Below are 26,906 nucleotides of genomic sequence, written 5' to 3'. Positions count from 1 at the left end.
GGCAAAGAGACCGGAAGAAGAGAGATCGATATGGGCAGAGAGAGCGGAGGAGAGAGCTGTGAGTCACGTCGAGGCTGTGAGCGGACTTGTTTTTATATATTGGTCGCGAATGAGTTGAGGTTTCCCGTGAAAGAGATTTTTTTTTTTTTTGTATACTGAATCGAGGCTCGTGAAAGAGCTAACATTGATTTCACAAACAAATCAACCAAACAAACAAAATATATAAAAAGAGGGAGCAGAAGACAAGATGGGGAGAGAAGGGGAAGCACACAAACATAACATTTGAGAGCAGAGAGATGTGTGGGAGGGAGAGGGCTTGGGGGGAGGAGGCGTGGGAAGGGGGGGGAGGGGGTGGGAGAAGTATAAAACACAAGGACACCAAGGACTTCCAGGACAGAAGTTGGAATTTCAAAAAAGTGGATTTGGGGTGAAATTAGCGGGGGTAGAAAAGATCAAGGTTTTGGATGGGGGAAGATAAGAGATGGTGGTGAACAGCTGTTTTAAAGACCTGGAGGGTGGAGTGGGATTGAAGAGAGTGAGGGAGTTTGTTCCAGAGGCGGGAGAAAAGAGGAATGAAGGAGTGAAGGTGAGCAGAGAGTCTTGATTTTGGCAGTTTAACCATAAGAGGGTTGCAGGCACATCATGTGCGACCTGCAGGAATATTTGGGGGACAGAGCCCAGAGAGAGTTGGGGGGGGGGGGGGCAAGGCCAGAGAGGAGTCGGTAGAAGACGGAAAGACCACCAACCTGCCTGCGGTGAGTGAGTGAAAGGCCCTTGGAGTTAGCTTCATCGTGGGAGATTCCAATGATTCTGGACGCTTTGGTGTCAACAGTTTGAAGACGAGCTCGGTGTGAAGCAGGAGCACCAGCCCAGATGGGAGAGATTGCACGGATTGCAGAGATTGTGCGGCATCGTCATATATTGAGAGTGCAATTAAACCTGCATCTCAGGTTTTATCACCAAGTGTGAGTCATCGTTGGAGAAATCAAGCACCTCCATTATGGGCCTATTCGCCATTTTGTCCTCGAAGAAGAAGAGGCTGTCCGCTTGGTGCATCTTATTTTGCTGTTGGGATTTCCATTTCGACCTCATCGTGTTGATTGCCGTTGGTTTAACTATAGGCTCAATTCCCAATTCGACCTCTCACCTCATAATTCCTCATCCACAGCCGCGCCAATACCTGCCTGTTGTTTTGCCGTTCTGCACGACCTCGACCTTCACCTTGGAGATTAGTGCATGGACTTTGGGGAATGTTACATTCCACTCACGTTTGGCGTATCGTGAGTTCATTGCTTTGAGAGCATTGGGGAATGATGGTACCATCATATGTATTGTTCATGTAATGCAAGTGACATTTTCATTGTATTTTCTTTAATAGTGTTATTATTGTGTATGTGAGGGTTTTTAATACAATTACTTGTTTTGTTCTACAATTGTATTGGTGTGGTTTTACCATGGTTTATTAAAAAACGCAAAATAACAAATCTGTCTGCCGTGTTCCCGCTCCAGACTCTGAGGTGCACCGTAACCGGGGTTTGGGGAGGTAATACGTAACACAAGGATAACTCGATTCAATTTTGGTGAAGATCCGAATTCGGATTCGGATTCGGATCCGCTCATTACCTCTGCCACCTAAAGAGGGTAGACATTATGTTTTCACCCCTGTCTGTTTATCTGCCTGTGAACAAGATATCTCAAAAAGTTGTGGACGGAATTGGAAGAAATTTGGTGGAGAGTATTGGTGTGTGACAAGGTCGAAATGATTATATTTTGGTGAGGACCCAGATCAGGATACGAGAAATATTACAGTGATTCTTCAGATCCTGAATCAATTGGCTGCCAGGATAGCCTAGAGGTGCACACACTCACCTCGAAGCTGTCTAGCCTGGGTTTGAATCTCAGCTTAGCTTTTAACTGTCATCCTGGTGTTTCACATGTCGGGTATTTCATTGTGTACTTCGGATGTACACTACATGGCTAAAAGTATGCGGGCATCCCTTCTAATTAGGGGATTCAGCTGTTTCAGCCACACCCATTGCTGACAGGTATATATAAAATCAAGCACACAGCCATGTAATCTACATAGACAAACATTGGCAGTAGAATGGGCCGTATTGAAGAGTTCAGTGACTTTAAACGTGGCACCGTCATAGGATGCAAACTTTCCAACAAGTCAGTTCATCAAATTTCTGCCCTGCTAGAGGTGCCCCGGTCAACTGTAAGTGCTGTTATTGTGAAGTGGAAACGTCTAGGAGCAACAACAGCTCAGCCGTGAAGTGGTATGCCACACAAGCTCACAGAACGGGACCGCCAAGTGCTGAAGCGTGTAAAAATCGTCTGTCCTTGGTTGCAACACTCACTACCGAGTTCCAAACTGCCTCAGGAAGCAACGTCAACACAACAACTGTTCATCGGGAGCTTCATGAAATGGGTTTCCATGGCCGAGCATCCTCACGCAAGCCTAAGATCATCATGAGCAATGCCAAGCGTCGGCTTGAGTGGTGTAAAACTCGCCGCCATTAGACACTGGACTAGTGGAAACGCGTTCTCTGGAGTGATGAATCACGCCTCACCATCTGGCAGTCAGACGGACAAATCTGGGTTTGGCAGATGCCAGGAGAACGCTACCTGCCCGAATGCATAGTGCCAACTGTAAAGTTTGGTGGAGGAGGAATAATGGTATAGGGCTGTTTTTAATGGTTCGGCCTAGGCCCCTTATTTCCAGTGAAGGGAAATCTTAACGCTACAGCATTTACAATGACATTCTCGACGATTGTGTGCTTCCAACTTTGTGGCAACAGTTTGGAGAAGGCCCTTTCCTGTTTCAGCATGACAATGCCCCCGTGCACAAAGCATAGTCCATACAGAAATGGTTTGTCGAGATCGGTGTGGAAGAACTTGACTGGCCTGCACAAAGCCCTGACCTCAACCCCAGCGAACATCTTTGGAATGAATTGGAATGCCACTGCGAGCCAGGCCTATTCGCCCAACATCAGTGCCCGACATCACTAATGCTCTTGTGGCTGAATGGAAGAAAATCCCCGCAGCAATGTTCCGACACCTAGTGGAAAGCCTTCCCAGAAGAGTGGAGAGTGTTATAGCAGCAAAGGGAGAGACCAACTCCATATTAATGCCCATGATTTTGGAATGAGATGTTCGACAAGCACATACGGGTGTGATGTTTGGGTGTCCACATACTTTTGGCCATGTAGTGTACGTTAAACTCGGCGTCCCATCTGTCAGCATCAGTTGGTGGATGTTTAAGATCTCACAGTGTCCTTCATGAAGAGTAGGCGAGCTATCGCCATCACAATGGACATATTACAAAACTCCTGCTTTAACCTAGAGGGAACTGCATCAATAGCACAGCTGCACCCTCAGCCAATGATGCTATTTTCAGCCTTGTGCTGCATACAAAATAATTAATCTATCTATAATTCCAGTAATCTCTGTGTGTATGCGACCGCTGTTTCTCGACAACTACCGGTCCGATATACTTGAAACTTGCCAGGTATATTGCTGGGGACCCGAGGATGTGCCTTTTCAAGGTTTTAAATTAATCGCAGAAGTAGTTACCGAGCTATGTCCAAAAAACGATTCAACCAATCAGAGAGCAGCGAGCTATCACGTGTGCCGAACGTGGCGAACACACTCTGCCTCGGATGGCACATTTGAGAGCGTATTCATTTATTTCCCGTCGGCAAACTATGTTGCCGTTAAACTATGTTTTAAAACTAATTATAAAACTAATAAAAACGAATTTGCGATTCATCGTAACTGCGATATACGACCTTCCGGAGCTCCCGTGAGAGCGTGCGCCATTACGGATAGTAATTCAATTAAAAACATAAAAACATTGTCCCAATTCAGTCAGAGCGAAGGGCGTTGTTTTAAGCGAAGAGCGTTTTATTTTTCCCCTTAAATTCAGTCGCCGGACGGTGAAAGCTTTTTTTTGGGGGCAGCTACTGGCAGCCACGTACGGCCAATCACAGGACACGTTGTTGTGTCGACGTGCCGTGTTGTTTTCCCTCGCGGTTTGGAATGTTTTTCCTTTTCATTTTTTTTCTCTTCTCTTTCTACTTGATGATGGTAGCAGTTCTGTACTCGCAAGCCGTTCGCCGTTCGCTTTGGCGTTGCGAATGGACCAAAACATTTCATGGACCAAACCATTTCATGTAAAGCGTTCGCCGTTCGCTTTGGCGTTGCGAATGGACCAAAACATTTCATGGACCAAACCATTTCATGTAAATAGAGGGGGGGGATATAATTTTAGATATATATATAGTATGGGCATGCCCTAGTAATTACAATTAACAAGCATTCTGAGTATTGCGCTGCAATACATGTCCCCTACCGGCAGTTTGTCGTCGGCAAACTGTTGGGGAAATTACCAAGGGTTATTTACCCACAGGTTCTGAATCGTTCCCAATCGCTAATTACCTCAGGACAAGCTCGCCTGTGATTTGCACTCGGGACTTCGATTTATACACCTCGCAGACAGGTCAGCAGAAGCACGAGAAAATAAGTTGTTGATAAAGAACCTTTCGAGTTGCTAAATATCAGTAATTTATTCTATTTTCCGGTTCACGATCAATGATCGATGTGTTTATATATGTTGCTCGGCTTGGCTCCGCCCCTCCCGAAAGCGTGCGCTGTGTCGCGCTTTTGACGTTCACGAGACGAGACTGAGGGCGCGCAGTGCGGCTTGAGGAGAACTCTAGAATAAACAAAGTGCCATAGCTTTGTCAAAAATGATCGAAACGTCGTGAAGTTCGAACTTGATATTTAACTTATCATGAGGAAACCATGTACCAAGTTTGAAATCATTAGCATTAAGAGTTTAGGAAAAAAGTCCGGAAAGCTGTTCTTTGCATGACGGACTGACGGAGGGCTGGCGTGCAAACCTATAGCCCCCTCTGGTGTACACCGGTAGGGGACTAATAATGCCTGAAAGTGTCATCAGGATTGGTGCAGCCATTCCAAGATGACGGGAAACAAACAATGCAGGGAGGGAAAGGAAAGGAGGGGTAAGCGCACACAGATTAATTATTGTAGGCCAGCTTTATGTAGGTGATGCAAAATACGTAGCAGTACACGAAGGTGATGTGGAAATGATTACATTACACCTGGTTTCAATGTCAAGCATTCTTAGATAAATGTTGGCCTGAAAACAAAGTACCAATACAAAAGTATATCGATCTCTCCATAAATTACCAAAGACAACCCTGACGAGAACCACAAAGACAATAAATCAAAAAAAGGAAGTATACACGATCAATGTTTTAACCAATGCTTTCATGTTTCATTAATCAAGATAAAATCAGCTTAAAATGAAGAACTTCAAAGATAACCCGTATACAGTTTTGAAAAAGTGACACAAGGGCAAACATGCGGTCCCTTTCATCGTTACATGTTTTTGAAGCACATTTCGGTTCACAAATAAAAAGAACGAGTGTTGTTTGCAATGTTTTAATTAACTCGTGTGCAAGGTGCAATGTCACACCTTCACGAGGACATGCTCGCCATTCATGTGCATTGCCAGATTTGTGAAGTAGAGCAGCGTGGCATCGGCAGCGAGTTTCTTGTCCACAGGTTCACCTCCGTAAAGTGCCACGATTGCCAAGCAGATGAACAGATGGAAGTAGTCCGTCTGTTGAGAAAGCGCGCGCACACACACACACACACACACACACACACACACACACACACACACACACATACACACACACACACACCATTGTTGGTTTAACTGCACTGCCCATTGTGCCACTGGCGCTTAAAGCAAACTGACAGAGCAGTTGCTCACGAATGGCATTCATGTTTCCAAGGGATACGTTGGTGAGGGTGGGAAAGAGAAATTGAGACAGGTTGTGCCTAAGAAGAATCCTAAGATTGCAGATGAATTGCTGCAGGAGAAATGATGTGCATTTAAGTGATCAGACCTTTGTGCTAAAAAAAACAAATCAGACCTTTGTGGTAATAATTTTCAAAGAAAAATGGTGAGGCAGAGGAGAGGCAGAAAAGCCATGAGAAATAATGTTATTGAAGCGAAATCTAAACAAGGCAGAGAAAACTTTTAGAAATACAAAGGATTCATTTTAAAAAGTTTTCATATGGTTCATATGGTTTCCCCCCCCCCCCCCCCCCCCTTCCCATGCCTCCTCCCCCCAAGCCCTCTCCTTCCCGCAGATCTCCCGATGTCCCTGTTCTCTACTGTTGTGCTTGTGTGCTTTCCTCTCTCTCCCCATCTTGTCTCCTGCTCCCTTTATCTTATGTTTTACGTGTCAGTTTGTCTTTTTGTGATTAATGTTAGCTCTTACACGAGCCTCGATCTTGTATATTAAAAAACAAACAAAAAAAAAAACAACTCGTGGTTCGATTTGTCATCTCCACAAAATGTTTGTTTACACACATTTCCAAAAATCCATGTTTGAGTTGATCTCCAACATCCCCTTATTGTTAACACTAGGGCATGCCCGTACTATATCTATATCTAAAATTATATCCCCCCCTCTATTTACATGAAATGGTTTGGTCCATGAAATGTTTTGGTCCATTCGCAACGCCAAAGCGAACGGCGAACGCTTTACATGAAATGGTTTGGTGCATGAAATGTTTTGGTCCATTCGCAACGCCAAAGCGAACGGCGAACGGCTTGCGAGTACAGTGACAATCCCCCCGGGGTTTTTATTAGTTTTAAAACGGAGCTTGGCAACCGCTGGCGTTCTTTAGCCGGCAGCTTCGCCCGCCCGAACGCCGTTACAGTACCTTCGACCGCGAGTTGCTCGGACTTCACTTGGCGGTCAGGCACTTCCGCCATCTGCTCGTGCGAGTACAGTGACAATCCCCCCCCCCCCCCCTCTATTTACATGAAATGGTTTTTATTAGTTTTAAAACATAGTTTAACGCCAACATAGCGCCAACATAGTTTGCAAACGTGAAATAAATGAATACGCTCTCAAATGTGCCATCCGAGGCAGAGTGTGTCCGCCACGTTCGGCACACGCGATAGTTCGCTGCTCTCTGATTGGTTGAATCGTTTTTTGGACATAGCTCGGTAAGTAATTGTCCGATTAATATGAAACCTTGAAAAGGCACATCCTCGGGTCCCCAGCAATATACCTGGCAAGTTAAAAGTATATCGGACCCGTGGTTGTCGAGAAACAGCGGTCACAGACAAACAAACAAACAAACGTACAAACGTACAAACGTACAAACGTACAAACGTACAAACGTACAAACGTACAAACAAACACACAGAGATTACTGGAATTATAGATAGATAGGCCAGCGGGTTAGCGCTTACTGGTTGCTATGAAATACTCTTATCTTGCTACTCGCCTGATAGTGTGCCCAGCAAGCTTCCCACATCCTCAGAGCCTCAGATTCCTGGAACTCACGCTTGAAGCAGAGGAGCAGCCAGCGGTGACAAAAAAGGAGTTGCAGACCATCCTCACCCAGAGAGTTCAGGTGATCGTAGAACTCAGGCAACACCAAATGCAGTAACTCCCGAAGGTAGGTCTGGAAGGAAGAATCCGAAGGCATCCAATGTTTTCCAACCGAGACAAAATTTACCCTTTCATGTGATTAATGTCAACAATAATTTTCAAAACAAACTGTAGTTCGAAAATAATGGATGCATAATTTGCATATACAGTGCATTCAGCAAGTATTCAGACCCCTTCACTTTTTTCATATTTTGTTATGTTGCAGCCTTATGCTGAAATCGTTTAAATTCATTTTTTCCCTCATCAATCTCCACTCAATATCCCATAATGACAAAGAGTAAACAGGATTTTAGAAAGTTTTGCAAATTTATTTAAAAAAAAAAAATGAAATATCACATTGACATAAGTATTCATACCCTTTGCTACGACACTTGAAATTTAGCTCAGGTGGCTCCCATTTCTCTTGATCATCTTTGAGATGTTTCTACACCTTGATTGGAGTCCACCTGTGGTAAATTCAATTGATTGGACATGATTTGGAAAGGCACACACCTGTCTATATAAGGTCTCACAGCTGACAATGCACATCAGAGCAAAAACCAAGCCATGAGGTCGAAGGAACTGCCTGCAGAACTCAGAGTCAGGATTGTGTCGAGGCACAGATCTGGGGAAGCCGACAAAAAAAAATCTCTGCTGCATTGAAGGTTCCCAAGAGCACAGTGGCCTCGATAATTCTTAAATGGAAGAAGTTTGGAAAAACCAGGACTCTTCCTAGAGCTGGCCGCCCGGCCAAACTGAGCAATCGGGGGAGAAGGGCCTTGGTAAGAGAGGTGACCAAGAACCTGATGGTCACTCTGGCTGAGCTTCAGAGATCCTGTGTGGAGATGGGAGAAACTTCCAGAAGGACAACCATCACTGCAACACTCCACCGATCTGGGCTTTATGGCAGAGTGGCCAGACGGAAGCCTCTCCTCAGTGAAAGACACATGAACGCCCGCTTGGACTTTGCAAAAAACATATGTGCCTTATATGTGCCTGATGGTTGAGGTAAAGGCTGAAACAAAGCTGTATCTGCCAGATCAAACAGTGCAGGATGGGATGTTTGGAGAAATCTGATTATGAATCTGACCAGAAACCAGCCACTGGGTATAATAATTATGGTTATAATAATCTTTACTTCTGGTGGGTGTGTGGACCAGGAATTATTAGCCTATACACCTCTATATGTAAGTACATCAAATTTTTTCCAAATTTCCCTCAGGCAGGTATTAAACAATGCTAGCGACCGTTAGAAATGAGGTTATGTGTCAAATCATGTCATATACATGGCACAATTGGGCCGTAATGGTGTCTGGGATAATATCGCACGTCAGCCTGGTGTTGGCTTAGCGGTTAGGGTGCCGGCTCGGGATCCTAGGATCCTGGGTTCGAATCCCGGTCGATTGCTGAATTAACGCCAGGTGGGTTGACTCGGCCTGTCGTCTTTCCGAGGTCGGCTAATCGAGTACCAGTTCATTGGTAATTCCCTGTGTGTCGCAAGAGGCGACCAACAGGGTTGGCGGCAGGAAGGGCACCCGGCCATAAAACATTGCTTCAAAAAGGGGCACGGTGCCCCAAAAAGGCCAACCCCCGCTCTGCAGGGAAATATAGTCTCTAAAGGTAGTTCTTCTTCTTCTACACTTAAAACCATGGCTGGACGAAATCACATATGAGGCCCCAAGATACAAGTTCTAAACAATCCATATACAGTACACATATAATCTGATGTCTAGAACAATCGGACAGGTAATGGGATTCATAATGTATGTGTAAATACTCATTTAAGCACCTTTATTGGCTAAATATCACTGCGGCCTAGCTAGCGGTCTATTGTAGAGGCCCAGCAAGTCGAGACGGCACAGATATGTTAGTCTGTGGTGGATGCGATTAACCTAGAATGCCTCGAAGATGTTGGGTTTCTTCCAAATATCTTTCAGTAGCGATGTTGCACAGAATTTAGTGAATAGTTTGTGGTTATAAGAATTTTTTTTACTTCCTGTAGGTATGCCCCACGGAATGGTGTGATAAGCTATTTATACACCTCAACACCAAGTTTGTCCAAGGCAAAAACCCTTTTGGGAGGGGGGGGGGGGTGGGGTGGGGGGGCAAATTAAGTTGTTACAACCAACCCGAGTCCCCCTGGCAGCTATGGTTGAGATTGGATAAGTAACGACCGTCGGCAGACAGACAGACATCAAATAGCGTATTTTAGTACAATTCTGTTCATTTGTTTATTACTGCTTTGAGTTTTAGTTTCTAATGGAGTATTTTAATTTGTTGTTTTGGGTGTTAATATTTGAATGGCCTCTGACTTCAAGATTGAAAACTGCTTGGCCAATTTCCCTCAAATTTTGCATACCTGCTCAGGGTACACATGAGCAGGTCATCGGCACGAAATAAATTCCACCCGTACCCTTCGAGAATGTGAAGACGCCGCCTAAGTTAGTGTGTATATTGGTGTTTGTGCAGCTTTGTTGGTACCTTTTCAAAATCTATTACTTTTTGCTCTACAGTCATCTCGTTACCATGGACAAAGGTAGCCAGTGATATGTGTGAGCTACATGGGCAGACCTACTGTGGTGTTGTGCATAGAAGGTACGCTAGTAGTCCGTGGGCTGAGTAGGGTTTACGTGCACCCCCCCCCACAACTTAACTTCCCGGGTATGTCCAATTGTCCATGTACCCCCCACCCTAGGGGTTAGGAAAAACCATGTTAACAGAAAAAAAACTCATTCCCAAGGTACCTCCCACGCATATTTTGATGTTACCCCCCCTGTGTCAGTGATTTCCGAAAATTAGGGGTAGGCGAAATTCAAATGGCCATAACTTTTTACCTAGTCATCCTATGGTTGCATATGACCCCTCAAAATGTTTGTCCTGGGACACTCTTTATGCTTCAGTCACATTTGGCTCAGCGGCCGTAGGGTCTAAAAAATCTACGGCCACTAGCAATTATAGGGCGGCCGCAGTATTTCCACGGTCACACAATGTAGCAGTCACATATGTTTTTATTTTTCGGGTAGCCGCACGGGGTATTTAGAAATTGTGGAGACAGAAAACGTGGGGGTGCCGTACGGTCTTTGATTTGATGTCGCATGGTGACCTTAGGGCGTCCCTGCGGCGGCCATATAATTTTCAAGGCAGACGCAAGGTAGCCTCAAGGTGCCTGCAAGGCGACCGCAGGGGGGCCCTAAGGCGAACGTGCGGCCAGACGGACAGTAACGAGTGGGTATATATACCAGTTCTTTTTCATATGTATAACAGCACTTACAGTTGTCATGGCTACGGCTTGCCGAATTGCTACGGCCAACCTAGAAATGAAAAAAGTTATAACTCCGCGCTATAATTCCACGGCGACCCCTACGGCCTGTAAAAGATAGCCATATGCCCTAGGGCCACCCTGAGGCCACCTCAGAAACTCTGCGGCCGTCGCACGTTTCTGTCAATTTAGTGGGGGTACGGCCGCCGTATCCTAGCCGTAGAGCAAATGTGACTGAGGAGTTACAATGATATGTGTTATATGCAAATGAGGTCACCAGAGGTCAAACTATGAGGGAATGAGTTTTTTTTCTGTTAACATGGTTTTTCCTAACCCCTAGGGTGGGGGGTACATGGACATACCCGGGAAGTTAAGTTGTGGGGGGGGTGCATGTAAACCCTACTCAGCCCACGGACTATAGAGGGGGCGTGGCCAAGAGGAGGAGGAGTTCCGGGTAAAGGACGGAGTGCATAGAAGGTACGCTAGAGGGGGCGTGGCCAAGGGGAGGAGGTGTTCCGGGTAAAGAACGGATCGTGGAGAGGATTGGAACGGGACGTGCGTTCAATGTTGGATTGAATAAAACAGTTGGACCTTACTGAATTCTTCTTACTGAACTTTACAACACAACACCTACCTCTTAGTAACGGATTATTACACCAAGTACCCAGTTGTGAAGAGAATGGAATACACGACGAGCAGTGCAGTAGCCAAGGTCACATCTGAATGTTTCTGTATGTTCGGGCCACCTCTGGAGATCATATCGGACAATGGATCTCAATATGTGGGTAAGCCGTACCGTGATATGTGTACCAAATGGAATGTAAAACAAACGACAACATCGCCGAGGTATCCACACAGTAATGGATTGGTTGCGAGACAAGTTAAAACAGTGAAGAACATGATCAAAAAGTGTATTAGATCAGGGAGTGACATAGATATTGCACTACAACACCTGAGGTACACCTGTAGATTCCCACCTCCCAAATCCAAGCGAAATGCTGTTCAACCGGCCTATACGCACCAACCTACCAAGTCGTCTGTTGGTTCCTGCACAACAAAGGCATCAGGAAATTCAGGAACGATTGAAGGAACGTGGAGACCGGATGGCAAAGCAATACAACAGAACGGCTGGGCCGCAATTATCTGAATTGGCTATTGGACATCGGGTTCGGATTCTGAACAAGGACACGCACCAATGGTACCCCGGGAAAGTTGTGGCTCGCTGTTATGAACCCCGCTCGTATATAGTACAGACGCCTAACGGGACGCATCTTCGAAGAACCAGGGCACACTTGCGTGAACTTCATCCACCCGATTGTTGCACCAATTGGAAGGACGAACCGGCAACAAGGTCAAGGCAACAAGGCCAAGACAAGGCCGGACAACAAGGCCGGAGAACTCTCCGTACTCGACCAGATCAGGCCGTGTGATTCGAAAACCATTGAGATATTGTGATGGTGAATAACGACCATCAGAAATCAGCCCTTGTAATGTTGGTGCAGAGACAATGCGTTGATTGAAATGGCGGACATTGGAATGATTCTGTGTTTTCTGTGTTTAAATGATTCTGTGTTTTCTGTGTTTGAATGATTCTGTGTTTTCTGTGTTTAAATGATTCTGGGTTTTCTGTGTTTGAATGATTCTGTGTTTTCTGTGTTTGAATGATTCTGTGTTTTCTGTGTTTAAATGATTCTGTGTTTTCTATGTTTGAATGATTCGGTGTTTTCTGTGTTTAAATGATTCTGTGTTTTCTGTGTTTAAATGATTCTGTGTTTTCTTTGTTTGAATGATTCTGTGTTTTCTGTGTTTAAATGATTCTGTGTTTTCTGTGTTTGAATGATTCTGTGTTTTCTGTGTTTAAATGATTCTGTGTTTTCTGTGTTTGAATGATTCTGTGTTTTCTGTGTTTAAATGATTCTGCGTTTTCTGTGTTTAAATGATTCTGTGTTTTCTGTGTTTGAATGATTCTGTGTTTGAATGATTCTGCGTTTTCTGTGTTTAAATGATTCTGTGTTTTCTATGTTTGAATGATTCGGTGTTTTCTGTGTTTAAATGATTCTGTGTTTTCTGTGTTTAAATGATTCTGTGTTTTCTTTGTTTGAATGATTCTGTGTTTTCTGTGTTTAAATGATTCTGTGTTTTCTGTGTTTGAATGATTCTGTGTTTTCTGTGTTTAAATGATTCTGTGTTTTCTGTGTTTGAATGATTCTGTGTTTTCTGTGTTTAAATGATTCTGCGTTTTCTGTGTTTAAATGATTCTGTGTTTTCTGTGTTTGAATGATTCTGTGTTTTCTGTGTTTGAATGATTCTGCGTTTTCTGTGTTTGAATGATTCTGTGTTTGAATGATTCTGCGTTTTCTGTGTTTGAATGATTCTGTGTTTGAATGATTCTGTGTTTGAATGATTCTGTGTTTTCTTTGTTTGAATGATTCTGTGTTTTCTGTGTTTAAATGATTCTGTGTTTTCTGTGTTTAAATGATTCTGTGTTTGAATGATTCTGTGTTTTCTGTGTTTAAATGATTCTGTGTTTTCTGTGTTTAAATGATTCTGTGTTTTCTGTGTTTGAATGATTCTGTGTTTTCTGTGTTTGAATGATTCTGCGTTTTCTGTGTTTGAATGATTCTGTGTTTGAATGATTCTGTGTTTTCTGTGTTTAAATGATTCTGTGTTTTCTGTGTTTGAATGATTCTGTGTTTTCTGTGTTTAAATGATTCTGTGTTTTCTGTGTTTAAATGATTCTGTGTTTTCTGTGTTTAAATGATTCTGTGTTTTCTGTGTTTGAATGATTCTGTGTTTTCTCTGTTTAAATGATTCTGTGTTTTCCGTGTTTAAATGATTCGGTGTTTTCTGTGTTTAAATGATTCTGTGTTTTCTCCGTTTAAATGATTCTGTGTTTTCTGTGTTTAAATGATTGTGTGTTTTCTGTGTTTGAATGATTCTGTGTTTTCTGTGTTTGAATGATTCTGTGTTTTCTGTGTTTGAATGATTCTGTGTTTTCGCTAATCACACTGAGCAGTATTTACATTTTGGTTAAGAGTTATAACAGTAACCCCAGATCCCATCTATGTGTGGTACAAGTTATGTCTGATTGTGTTTATTATTTTGATTTAGTTTAGTATTGTTTTGTTGCATATAAACATAATTCATCCCGAAGACCCAAAATACCCCGAAGGCCCAAAAGACCCCAAAGACACAAAACACCCCGAAGACACAAAACACCCTGAAGACCAAAAACACACAAGACCCAAAAGACCCAGAAGACCCAAAACACCCCGAAGACCCGGAAGACCCCAAAGACACAAAACACCCCGAAGACCCAAAATACCCTGAAGACCCAAAACACTTCGAAGACCCAATAGACACCAAAGACCCAAAAATACCCCAAATACCCACAACACCCCCGAAGACCCAAAAGACCTGGAAGACACAAAAGACCCTGAAGACCCAAAATACCCCAAATACCCTTAAAGACCGTTTATACCCAAAAGACCCTTAAATACCCTGAATAACCAAAATGCCCCAAAGACCCTTAAAAACCCAGAGGAACCAAAAGACCCTTAAGACCTAAAAGCCCCTGAAGACCCCGAAGACTCCAAAGACCCCGAAGACCCAAAACACCCCAAAGACCCAAAATATCCTTAAAGGCCCAGAGGATACAAACGACTCTGAAGACCCAAATGGCCCTGAAGACCCAAAACACAATGAAGACCCAAAATACCCTGAAGACCCAAAAGACACCGAAATGGTCAAAGATGCCTATCCCTCTGAAACGACGTGTGGTGAGGCGTGCGGAGCGCGTCGAGTCACACAAGTACTGTAAATGCCATCTTATCATATTTACTCTATTCTATCAGGTTTACATCATGTTTAGTATTCATCGTTTGGCGTCTCCTCAAACCAGTCGTCTTCATGTGCAATGTTTAATCATGAGTTATGTGAGAGAATGAATGTTGCAACATGCATGGAAAGAGGGGGGGGGGGGGGGGGAGGAGGAGGAGGAGAGGGGTCCCGGATTATGGAAATGTGCAAAAGAGAATGTGTCCATTTAAATGTGTTTGTCAGTTATTTCAGCGTGACAGCTTCATAACCCCTGTGCATCGAATCAACGCCCCATAATCGGTTCGGTGCTGCAAGTTGGCCTGCAAGCCAGTCCCCCTCCTCCACCCTCACTTATTGTTATTATAAATTTACCATGATTCATGCCCCTGCTCTCCATACCAGCTGCGCTACATGAGCCCTGTTCCACCATATCACAGCAATCCAAGGAACTATTTTTTTGGCAGATGAATTGCACTGCACGAAGGGGCACGGACTGCTTTCCCGTTCGCACAGCCATGCATAGTGCCAGAGGGCACTGCAAACAACGTTTTTGCAAGGTGCATGACAGCTGTGTGAAGAGACCATTTGAGACACTGGAAGATAGTGAGCGAGCATATTGATCTCCAGGTGGTGCTCTGGCTCTATCAGCAACCTGGGAGCAAGAGGGTTGGGTTATGTGGTGGAACAAAAGAGTGGTGTGGACTGTGGACTCGATTTTGCGAGTTTAACTAGGATGGGGTTACTGGAAGAACGTGTGCGACCTGGAGGAGCTGCGAAGGTCGGAATGGCTGATAAGAGAGGGAGAGAGAGAACAAGGAGCTGAGAGGGTCTGTCACCTTACTCTTCAACAAGCCTTTAATAGTTCAATGTGTATAGAAAAAAAAAAAAGGGGGAGTTGAGTGTTTCCCAATATGACACCCTGACTAAAGAGTGGATTGATGAAAAACTAATAAACAATGTAAGATATATCTTCTCTTTGTTGCTATTAACAATTTTATACACAAGTATTTGATACTCAATTTATTTTCATAATTTACTACAATTCATCCTCTTTATAGACAATGTTACATGCTTTCAGATCTACACCTTCAACACATTCCTCCATCGTACTGAGCAAGCCTGTCATTTTCACTTGTTTCCATGATGAAACTGTGCACCAATGGATGATTATATCACAGCTCATATGCTTGGTTTGCTGAAAACATGATTGAAATACCACTCCTAATGGCAACTTGAAGAGCTAAGAAAACAAGCATTCTGAGTATTGCGCTGCAATACATGTCCCCTACCAAAGTTCAAAGTGCCATAACTTTGTCAAAAATGATCGAATATGCAAATTTATGCACGGTTGATGCTGGTTTTCAAACTTGATCTGAGGTATGCTGAGACACATGTGTGTCACGCCTCGCCTCGTTGGTAAGCCCGCAAGGTCGCTCCGTGGAGCGGCCTGCACATATTGCACTGTGTGAATTATATAAATTATTACTAACTCACGGTCTGATGTACTAGCGATTCAAGAGATATCCATTTTTTTATGGCACATTGGAGAAGCCAATGCGAGGTTTCTTCTTCCTCAGCTTGTCACAACTCTGTCAAATGTGATCGAGTTTAAAAAGTCAGAATTTTACCAAATCTGTTTTATTTGTTTGTTAATATACCTCAGCTATTGACAAATCTTAAATTAGAATTTTATTTGAGGTTAAAATGACCGCGACAGGTTGTGTCCAACGATGCTTTCAGTCTGTACATGTGATAAATAATTAAATCCGCACACTTGACGCCTCTTCTTCTTCACGCAATAACAACTTCTAGCTTCCAGACCGTACATCCAATCATCTTTAAATTTTGCACACTTGTTACTCTTCATGAATTCTACTACAGTATGAAGTTTCACGTCGATCAATAAAGCGATTCAAGAGATATCCATTTTTTACATATTTTCGTTTAATTAACGATATCTGCCAAACCACGTGAGCTATCGCAAATTCCAAAAGGACATTTTAGTAGACTGGCATGCGGAACAGATCTGTGAAGTTTCCCCTCGATTGGATCAAAAATGAGGGAGGGGCTCGGTTTTAAAGGTTCATGCTTAAAAACGTTATAAATCTGAAACCATGTGATGCATGACGTCATGCTCGCTGACTTATTTGTTCGTCATGGGTATGCGATTCTGCCTGCAAAGTTTGGCCTCGATCTGTTCAGCCGTTGCAGAGAAAAAGGGGTTTTCGTGTTTTCACGAAAAACAATATGGCGCCCGAACCACGTGACCTGTGACGTCATAATTACCATTAAAATATTCTACAGACCGAGTCCCTCCTATGGTGAAAATTTGATCTCAATCGGTCCTATTATTGCAGAGAAAATGGTTTTTAAAGGAAATTAAAACTTAAAATGGCACTGAGTTAAGGATCATCAGAATTATCAGAATTCCCCAAGTTCAAAGTGCCATAACTTTGTCAAAAATGATCGAAACATCGTGAAGTTCGAACCTGATCTGTAACTTATCATGAAGAAACCATGTACCAAGTTTGAAATCATTAGCATTAAGAGTTTAGAAAAAAAGTCCGGAAAACTGTTCTTTGCGTGACGGACTGACGGACTGACGGACTGACTGACGGACTGACGGACTGACTGACTGACTGACTGACGGACGGAGGGACGGCGTGCAAACCTATAGTCCCCTAGGGGACTAATAAGCAAGACTATATAAATAAGTATAGTGCTTTGACACACTTTGCACTTAAGAGAAAAAAGAAAAACTTTAAATCAAATAGGTCTTGAACACACATTAAAAATGAAAGAAATGGAGATGGGATTTTGGCCAAAATCCGTCAGACTTGGCATTCCTGATCAATCTGATTACACTACGCCACCCCTGAATAATGCTCAATAGTAAAGATTTTTTTTCCCCTAGAAAGGAGGGATGACAATGACAAAATTTCAGATTCGGCAGCAATCCAGAAAGTTGATAAAGTCTCGCTGTTCGGTCCGAATGGTCTGGATTCTTGTCCGGGTGCTTGCCATTGCAATTCATGAATTTTGATTATGTGTTGATCAGCCAATTGTGTGTTCCACTCAATGTATCGGACATGTGTGGTGGGGTCCATTGGGTACATAACATATAGATATGAGACAGAACTATGTGCATGAATGTTATTATTACCTCTTCGCACGTGAAGTTTAATAAACCCAAATTTAACGACATTGCGTGGCCGCCCCCTGGCGAGAATTTACAGAACTGAGGTGATGAAATCATACAGTTGTTGCCACTAAATTAATAATTTAACTGTACATTAGGCTTGATGCAAGACTGTGCTGCGTTCACATGCGGAGCATTTTACAACATTATGGTGTTCACGAGAGTGCAATGAGAATGCTGCACTAATATGGCAATAAATTGCACTCAATGTGGTCGTCTTCCGAGGATGACTACTGTACCCGTGAGGACCAATTTAGATTATCGCTCAAAGATTGATGACGGCTGCAACACTGAAAGCAAAACCGGTTGGGAGAAAGAGGTGCGCTCTTACTGCTAAAAACGTTATTAATATATAAAACATCAGTGGCAAAGTTATTTCAAACCAAGGAGAAGCATGTCGTACCTTTCTCCAAGTCGCCTTTGTTTCCTCAGACCTCAACAAGTTCAATGAAATGGAAGGTTACATAATTTGTGCCAGAAGGGTGAAAAAAATTAAATGTTCAGTACTTAAAGGATAAAAGACGATGCAAAATACATCTAAAACGTTTTTGTTCAGGATTGACAATGTAGAAATATATTCAAGGAGATTTACCTTTACTTGAAATTATGGTACCGAGAAGTTGAAACCTTAATAAAAAAAAGTTGAAACATCAATTCAACTTTATCAATTCATCAATGAACCTTTTTAATGTTAAACACTGGACAAAATGAAATTTCTTTGAACTACATTGACACACGTGTTGAAAGAGTGCAATGTCTTGATGATTGCTGATACATACCGGATTTAACGAATATTCTGGCAGAATTGTAAAAACAAAATGGTGGGTTTTGTGTTGAAAGCATGCAACTTGGCATAAGGCATGGTCATTTTAACGATCATTGTAATCCTTCCTTTCGTGGCAGTTTTTCACCACACGGCGGCGCCACTTCATAGCCAGAGAGTAAAAAGCCATACTGCGCCATTTCTAGAGGCATGATCAGAGCAGAACATCCTGCTAACGTGTTTCAGGTTGCAGTAGGTATTATTTCACAACATATAAAACTTCATTGTCATTTATATAAGCATTCTAGATCTTCCTTTTAATGTGCCCACTCCAGAACCAGAACCTATGGAGGTGCAACTTCCTTATTTGACAATTTTACGAAGAACGGGCGATTATCTGTATTTAAAAATCAACATGTTAGAGCGATTTCTGTAGTTACTGTTTCATGACTCTGTACTCCCTTTTCTTGTTATTAAATGTATATTGATTGGTTTATATTCAGATTTTTCTGCTACTTTGTAAGATATGAAGAAGTGTTTTTCATTATTACGACCACCATGAAATAAAGCAATGGTGGAGTCCGAAGGCTCGAACTTTGACCATATTTATTTGTGTTACGGTTGACACCAGCTGGTGGAATTTGAGTTACCGCTTGCCTCGGACTACGCACTCACACAATCCAACACAGGCGTGCCTCTGTGATTGTTTGGGATTTGAGGCCACCGGAAATATTTCAATATGGCTGCCGTTTCCAAGATGGTGCCTAGTATGGTTATATGCTGATATATTACTAGCAGGGTATGCTTACACAATGTAAGCAATAACAAACCGTGTTTCATACGTAGGTACATAATAAATAGAAGGTTTATGATTTTAAAAAAGATCAATTGCGGTTTTTTTTTAAACCCGGATGCGTTTACAGTTTTATACATGAATTTTCATTTACGGACACTTTCTTTTTTTCATTTACGGACATTATTGCCATGTTTATTTAAGTTTTTACAGTTATAGAAATTACAATTTTCAAATGCTAGATATGGATTGAGGTTTTTTTCTGCTTTTTTTTTCTTACGGATGCGTTTATGGGTTTTTACAAAAAAAATCATTTACGGACGCTTTTCGACGGTTCTTTGATTTTTCTTGGTGTATTGGCTTCGACGATATATTTCAGCTCTGATACTGTGTGATACAAATGGCGATTTAATTTAGGCTTTTGATGTACCTCTAATACACCCCTCAAAGAAGCATCCTCCATGTCATCTTGTTTCCCCTGTATAAAAAGGACATCTTCCTCTGTTGAAAATCCATGATTCTACTTTTTCATCATTCTACCATCTACCAAGCAATCACTCACTCACCCTAGAGACAGGAATGTAGCTGCCTCTCCATAACTGCTGACCTGGACAAGATCCATAACTGGCCACTAATATAGAGAGGGTTACATGTATCCCCCGCTTAACGATGGTTCGCTACCACAAAATGGTTTCATTTAGGGCTGTTCATCACTTCGGTTTTCATTCGCGACAACAAAGGAACTGTCTGGTGATTGCATAACGTCACTTCCCACTTCCGGCGATGTGTTTTTCCTTCCGATTAAGTATTCAGTGGGGAGAATAACTTTTCAACGGGGTGATTAACTTTTCAGAAGGCTTCCGAATAATTAACTTTTCAGAATGAAAGGGTTAAAAATTATAGGACCAGCAATGGCATTGAAACGCTCATCATAGTCTTTGTTTTCGCAATTAAAGGCAGCTAAGAAACTGAAAGAAACTAGATGGTATTCTTAGAATACTTACCCTGCTCAGTCAACTTGGTGCGAGCCAACTCTTCTGTTTTTGAAGGTTTTTTTTCTTCTTTTCTTTGATCCAAATGGCTGCCAGACTATGTGAGCGATTACATCATCAATTTATATTCTCTAATTTAATTGTAGCATAGATCACACTCAATAAATTTCAAAATGATCAGACCTCTAATACACCCCTCATTAAGCATTGTCCTATCAAATTATGACGTCATAATTACGACACCAATGACGTCATAATTAACAACGCCTATTCCCCATGCGGAGTTCTTTACAATGAGCCACGTTTCAATTTTTTCCATGGAGCGGTTTTGGAGATATGGAGGTGTAACTTTTTTCAGTTTTTCCAAGATGGCCGCCATACCACATGACCTATTGCATCATAATTATAATTTGAAAAAATCTACAGGAGGAGACGCTTCTATGGTGAAAATTTCTTGTCAATCGGACCAACGGTTGCAGAGAAAATCATATTTATTCTGTGCGAACAAACAAACAAACAAACGGACTGAAATGTAATAACCTCTCCTCTGGCGAGGGTGATACTAATTGTGATGGCCAGGATACTTAAAGCATAGCTTTCTCATTATCCATGCACTTTTAAATAAAACCCAGTATTCCTCACAAGCTTTAAAAATACACATACGATTCATTGAATGAGTGAGTGTATGTGTCTCAAATGACCAAATTTCTGCAGAGCAATGATGAGAAAGCTATGCTGCAGGTCTTCATCTATTTCTTGCAGACATGTGCCTCAGCTATCTCCCCACTTGGCCAATCCCATTTCTTATCTCTCCTCCCCCCAACTGCCTTTTCACCCTTATCTTCCACAACTTTGCTTCCCTTCTCTTCCACGTAACTTCACCCATTCCCTCCCACCTATCTCCTGAAAGGTACATTAAAGTTTGACCAGTGTCCTGCTTCGTCTCTTTGGAAGGTCATTTTAAGGTCAAAACGTTCAACCTCTGAGCCTTTGTTCATAGACAAAATGTTGAGTTAGTCGTCCCCTGTTGTTCTTGCCATTTTGAGATATATGCAATATTTCAACATGATGTTTCCCAATTACATTCAGTTCTTGCCTCATTTGAAACAATGTTTTGAATACGTTGAATATTAAGCTACAATTCGGTTATAGCAACTGCTCTTACCTTTTGAGCTCTGTTTGGAACTTATGATTCAAAACTAATTAAAAGTCTGGGGTAGTAATAGGAAAGGGCAGGTGGTATGCCCTGCTATTCCATGCTAGTGAGAGTACTAACCTATAGTCGAATGCTAATGGACAACATTGCACACGTATAACATCCAAGGATCAATATATTAAGACATAATGAACAAAATGACATAGAATAAAGATTTGAAACCGTTGTCTAACGTATAGCATGCTACTATGACAATAATGACAGTAATGGTTAAGGATTATAGTGTATACCTTACCAGCTGCCTTTCCATGTCTTCGTCACATGGTGTGCTGCAGAAGATGGTGCCCTGCATAAGGCCAACAAAACAGCGGAAGGTATCAGCCTCATCATGGACCTCAGCCAGTACAGGTGCCAAAAGGTCAGACATTCCTTGAGTGTATCCCACTACTGGACTATGTACAGCAAAGTTCAACAGGATGCACCTGCCAAGAAACACATTATTTAATACAAGGTTGTAGACTCATGCAGGGGCTAAGTGATCAAAGGCAGCAGGTTTATAAACTATCAAAGGGTATGGGGTGGGGTGGGGGTGATCATGCACAAGGAAGAAAGGAAGAATAACACAAAACAAGTACCAGTGGCAGATTGGGAAGAGGAACAGATTGGGAAAGAATCAGCAAATGTACAAAAGATCGTGGATGTGCAACGGTGAATGCATGAGGTAGCTAGTGAAGGCAGCAAAAATGAAAAACTGAAGCGAGGACGAAATAATGGACACAGGAAGACGATTCCAAAATTGTGAGAATAAGGGGACAATTCCACAATTAGGAGAATTTGAGATAAAGTGTAGAAAAATGTTATTTACATAAAACAAGGTCACTGTTTGGATGAGTGAGAAAGGGATGGTGAAGACAGGTGAAAAAAATATAATGAAGAAACTGGAGAAAAAAGATTGGTAAAAATGGAGAATCAAGGGCAGGAGAAAGAATTGGAGAAGTAGGGACCATGTGTGGGATGGAAGGAATTGACAACACACTATAGAAGGAGAAAACAATGTGTGTTGAGAGACAGCAAAAGTATGTGAATGACATTAAGGAGCGAAATTAAATATTTACAGTATCTATAGGCTGGGAGAGAGGAGCCAAATGAGAGGGTGGAAGGTAAATATACCGACAAAGGAGTGAAGGGGAACAAATTGACATGTGACAAATAACAACAAGTTAATGCAAGAAATCAGACTCAGTGGCATAATGGTTAGCGTGTCTGCTCTGACTCTGGGAGGTTGACGGTTCGAACCGGGCCTAGTCATACCAAATGCTTTAATGGCCTCCTCATGTATTGAACTCCTAGTAAACTTGAATATAGTGGAATTGCCCAGACATGAACATGCAGTTCCAGAGGCAAGAGATAAAGCGATAGAGAATTGAAGTTAAGCAAAAATTTGGGATTTTGGCAGGTTGTTAACAAGGAGATTATTATGAACGTTGAATGATTTGGTGAAACACAAAATTTCTAGTGTCATGAGTATGTGGACAGAAAACAATGAATGATAGAAAATGAGCAGGAAGGGTGAAAACTTGGACAATCATGGAGTAGGGAAGGGGAAGAAATGCTGAATTGAAAGAAGATTGGGGCAATGTGTGAGAGTTATTTAATGGACAAGGATTGAACATGAAGGAAATGATAAGCAACAATCAGAAAAGAGCCGAGACAAAAATGGATAACAGCAATGTGGGGGAATTGGGCAAAGCAAAATAAACAGACTTGGAAACTGATGGGCAGAAAGGAGAAAACAGATCATGAAGATCACTTTTATAGGCTGTGCCAAAACAAAATTTAGAGTACACTCAAAAAAACATTTTCATCCATAATTATTAGGCTGAGCCTGACAATGTCATCTAAGAAACCCACATTTGTGTCCCCAGCACAGATAGGAATATTGCAGAAGTTAATCAAGGAAAGTGTTACTCCATAATCCCTTACTGCTGTGGATTTGATTCCCATAACAATTCAGATTGGTGTTATTGTTTATGCAATCTTTTCTTCAGTATGTGTACTCGATATCTCATAGTACTTCGGTTGAAAATTGCAAACATTTAAGCATCTAGTACTGAATAATTATAGAACAATATAATTTGGCAATAATTAGACAAATTAACATATTATGAAAAAAATGATTCTACTATTGTGTCCATGATGTGATGATGTATGTGTGTGCAAATTTTCAAGTTCATTTGACCATCAACAGCCGAGATCAGTCAGGGAAAGCTCAAAATCACCCTGTGTAGTTCGGGTTAAAGTGCTTTATAGTCAACAAAAGTAACATTTTGGGTAATATGACAGATGTCACACTTGTACATTAACCATGAGTACCAAAAAATATCAGATAACAGCTAAAAGACTGAAAAAAAAACTTATAAACGAGTGCTCCATTGCTATGCACCACTTTCATAAACCACACAAGTTACATACTTAATGTCAATATATATATATATACAGTCGTGGCCAAAAATATTGGCACGCTTGCACGTTTTTCAAATAGCTCACAATTTTCTCGAAAAATAAGTTTCAATTGACAAAAATTCTTTATTTCACTGTTAATATTACAGATCCTTTGCATTTGATTCAGAACTTAATATATCCTTTTAATTCAGAAAATAAAAACAAATGGCATTGACAAAATAACTGCAGTCAAGCGCTTCCTATAGCCATGAATAAACTTCCTACACCTCTCCACTGGCAGTTTGGCCCACTCTTCTTGTGCAAACTGCTCCAGTTCTCCCAGATTTGAAGGGTGCCTTCTCTCAAACTGCTGTTTTCAGATCTCCCCACAGGTGTCCAATGGGATATAGATCTGGACTCAATGCTGGCTACTTCAGAACAGTCCAGCATTTTGTCTTGAACATTCCTTGGTGCTTTTTGAAGTGTGTTTGGGGTCACTATCCTGCTGCAAGACCAATGATCTTCGACTGAGGCCCAGCTTTCTGACACTAGATTGAACATTGCGCTCCAAAATGCTTTGGTAATCTCCTGATTTCATGATGCCATGCACACATTCAAGGCACCCAGTGCCAGAGGCAGCACAGCAACCCCAAACCATCACTGAACCTCCTCCATGTTTGACTGTAGGGAAGGTGTGCTTTTCTTTGAAGGCTTCATTTTGTTTTCTGTAAACATAGAGATGATGTGCTTTGCAAAAAAGTTAAATTTTATCTGATCTGTCCACAGGACATTCTCCCAGAAGGATTTTGACTTGTTCAGGTGTGTTTTGGCAAACTCCAGTCGGGCTTTCTTTTGTCTCTCTCAGTAGTGGAGTCCTCCTCGGGCTCCCACTATAGAACCCCTCCATTGAGTTGGCGACGGATGGTGCGAGATGAAACTGTCGTACCTTGTGTCTGCAGGTCAGCTTGAATCTGCTTGGCAGTTGATCGAGGTGCTTTCTCTACCATTCAAACAATCCTTTGCTGCAATCTTCGATCAAGTTTTCTCTTGCGGCCACGTCCAGGGAGTTTGGCTTCAGTGCCATGGGCCTTAAACTTCCTGATAATATTGCGTACGGTGGACACAGGAACATCAAGGTCTCTGGAGATGGAGATGGACTTGATAGTACATGCTTGGCTACAATCTTGTGTCTGTCCTCCTCAGACAATTCTCTGGTTTTCTTTCATTTCCCCATGCTCATTGCAGGACACAAAGTGACACAGAACAGCAGAATGACTACTTTTCTCCATTCAATCTGGTTGAATGAGTGAATTTTATATTGCAGGCATCTGCAACTCACCATATGTGAGTTCAATTCCAAAGTAAAGGAGAATCACCTGCTTGAAATCTAATTATTTCTAACAACTTCTGAAAGGTGTCGATAATACTGTTCGGAATTTTTTCAGCTTTTTTGTTTTGTTCCCCTGGAAACCAAAGAAATACATATGTGGATATCAAAATATTTTTTAATTTCAACAATTTTCTGGAAGAAATGGTGCATTATTTTAAAAAAGTGCATTGGTGCCAATATTTTTGGCCACGACTGTATATATATATATATATATATATATATATATATATACAGTCACGTGAAAAAGTAAGTACACCCCATGTAAAGTTTTGACTTTTTAAACATATTTCAACATACAGCTATTTGATCTTCATTTCAACAATATTGAGAGATAAAGGTGATATAATACAACAAATATCATGAAACATTTACATTTTGTAGTCCATTGTATAATTTAAATGAACATAAATGCAAATTTTGCATGTGGAAAAAGTAAGTACACCCCTACATTTATCACTACTTCAAATACCTAAAATTAGAATCAGGTGCACCAGCTCAGGTGCAAATGATTAGAACATCGTCAGAGAGGATCTTGGAGGAACCTGTCTTATTTAAACCCCAGACATTTAGTTTGGTTTGCTCTTTGTTGTTGAAGTGTGCGGCGTCACCATGCCTAGATCAAAAGAGCTCTCTGAGGCCTTCAGAAAGAAGGTTATAGATGCCTACGAATCTGGGAAGGGATATAAAAAGATCTCCAAACAATTTGAAATCAATCATTCGACTGTCCGGAAGATCATCTACAAGTGGAGAAGATTCCAAACAACTGCCAACTTGTTCAGGCCAGGCCGCCCCAGCAAGTTCAGCCCAAGAGCAGACCGCAAGATGCTGAAAGAAGTCTCTAAGAACCCCAGGATGTCATCATGGGACCTTCAGGTAGCTCTTGCCACTGTTGATGTCAAAGTGCACGAGTCTACCATTAGAAAGAGGCTGCACAAATTTGATCTACATGGGAGGTGTGCCAGGAGGAAACCTTTGCTGTCCAGAAAGAACATCAGGGCAAGAATAAAGTTTGCCAATGAACACCGAGGCAAAGAGCAGCACTTCTGGAACAATGTGCTCTGAACAGATGAGTCAAAGGTAGAGCTATTTGGCCACAGTACCAGAAGACATGTTTGGCGAAAACCAAAGACAGCATTTGACCACAAGAACCTGATACCAACTGTAAAGCATGGTGGTGGAAATATTATGGTTTGGGGCAGCTTTGCTGCATCAGGGCCTGGGCAGCTCACCATCATAGAATCCACTATGAATTCTTCATTGTACCAGAGGGTGCTTGAGGATAATGTGAGGCCATCTGTCGGAGAGTTGAAGCTCAACCGAAGGTGGACCTTGCAACACGACAATGACCCTAAACATACCAATAAATCCACCAAGGAATGGCTGAAGAGAAAGAAATGGAGGGTTCTGGAATGGCCAAGTCAAAGCCCGGATCTAAATCCCATCAAGATGTTGTGGGGGGATTTGAAACGAGCTGTGCATGCAAGAAACCCCTCAAACATCGCACAGCTGAAAGAATTCTGCATGGAGGAGTGGGCAAAAATTTCTCCCAGTCGATGTCAGAGACTGGTAGACAGTTATAAGAAATGCCTACTTGAGGTTGTTTCTG

General features: G+C 42.0%; 1 protein-coding gene across 7 annotated transcripts in view; it reads right to left on the bottom strand.

Moving 5' to 3' along the window:
* TBC1D16 (TBC1 domain family member 16) overlaps window positions 1–26,906 on the bottom strand; it is a 209,798-nt gene that overhangs the window by 130,466 nt on the left and 52,426 nt on the right. For 4 of the 7 annotated variants that reach the window (XM_068128075.2, XM_068128073.2, XM_078776458.1 and 1 more), the window contains 3 exons: window positions 21,764–21,950; window positions 7,342–7,521; window positions 5,504–5,650 (listed from right to left, as the gene is read on the bottom strand). In XM_068128075.2, coding sequence (XP_067984176.2) covers window positions 5,504–5,650; window positions 7,342–7,521; window positions 21,764–21,950 — 514 coding nt within the window. The remainder of the gene's footprint in view (window positions 1–5,503; window positions 5,651–7,341; window positions 7,522–21,763; window positions 21,951–26,906) is intronic. The other 3 variants (XR_013623198.1, XR_010985964.2, XR_013623199.1) reach the window with 1 other exon arrangement.

The sequence above is a fragment of the Myxine glutinosa genome, chromosome 1 (genome assembly GCF_964187855.1).
Source record: "Myxine glutinosa chromosome 1, kmMyxGlut1.1, whole genome shotgun sequence".
Classification (NCBI taxonomy): domain Eukaryota; kingdom Metazoa; phylum Chordata; class Myxini; order Myxiniformes; family Myxinidae; genus Myxine; species Myxine glutinosa.
The sequence above is the reverse complement of the archived record's forward strand: the minus strand, read 5'-3'. Positions and strand labels throughout refer to the sequence as shown.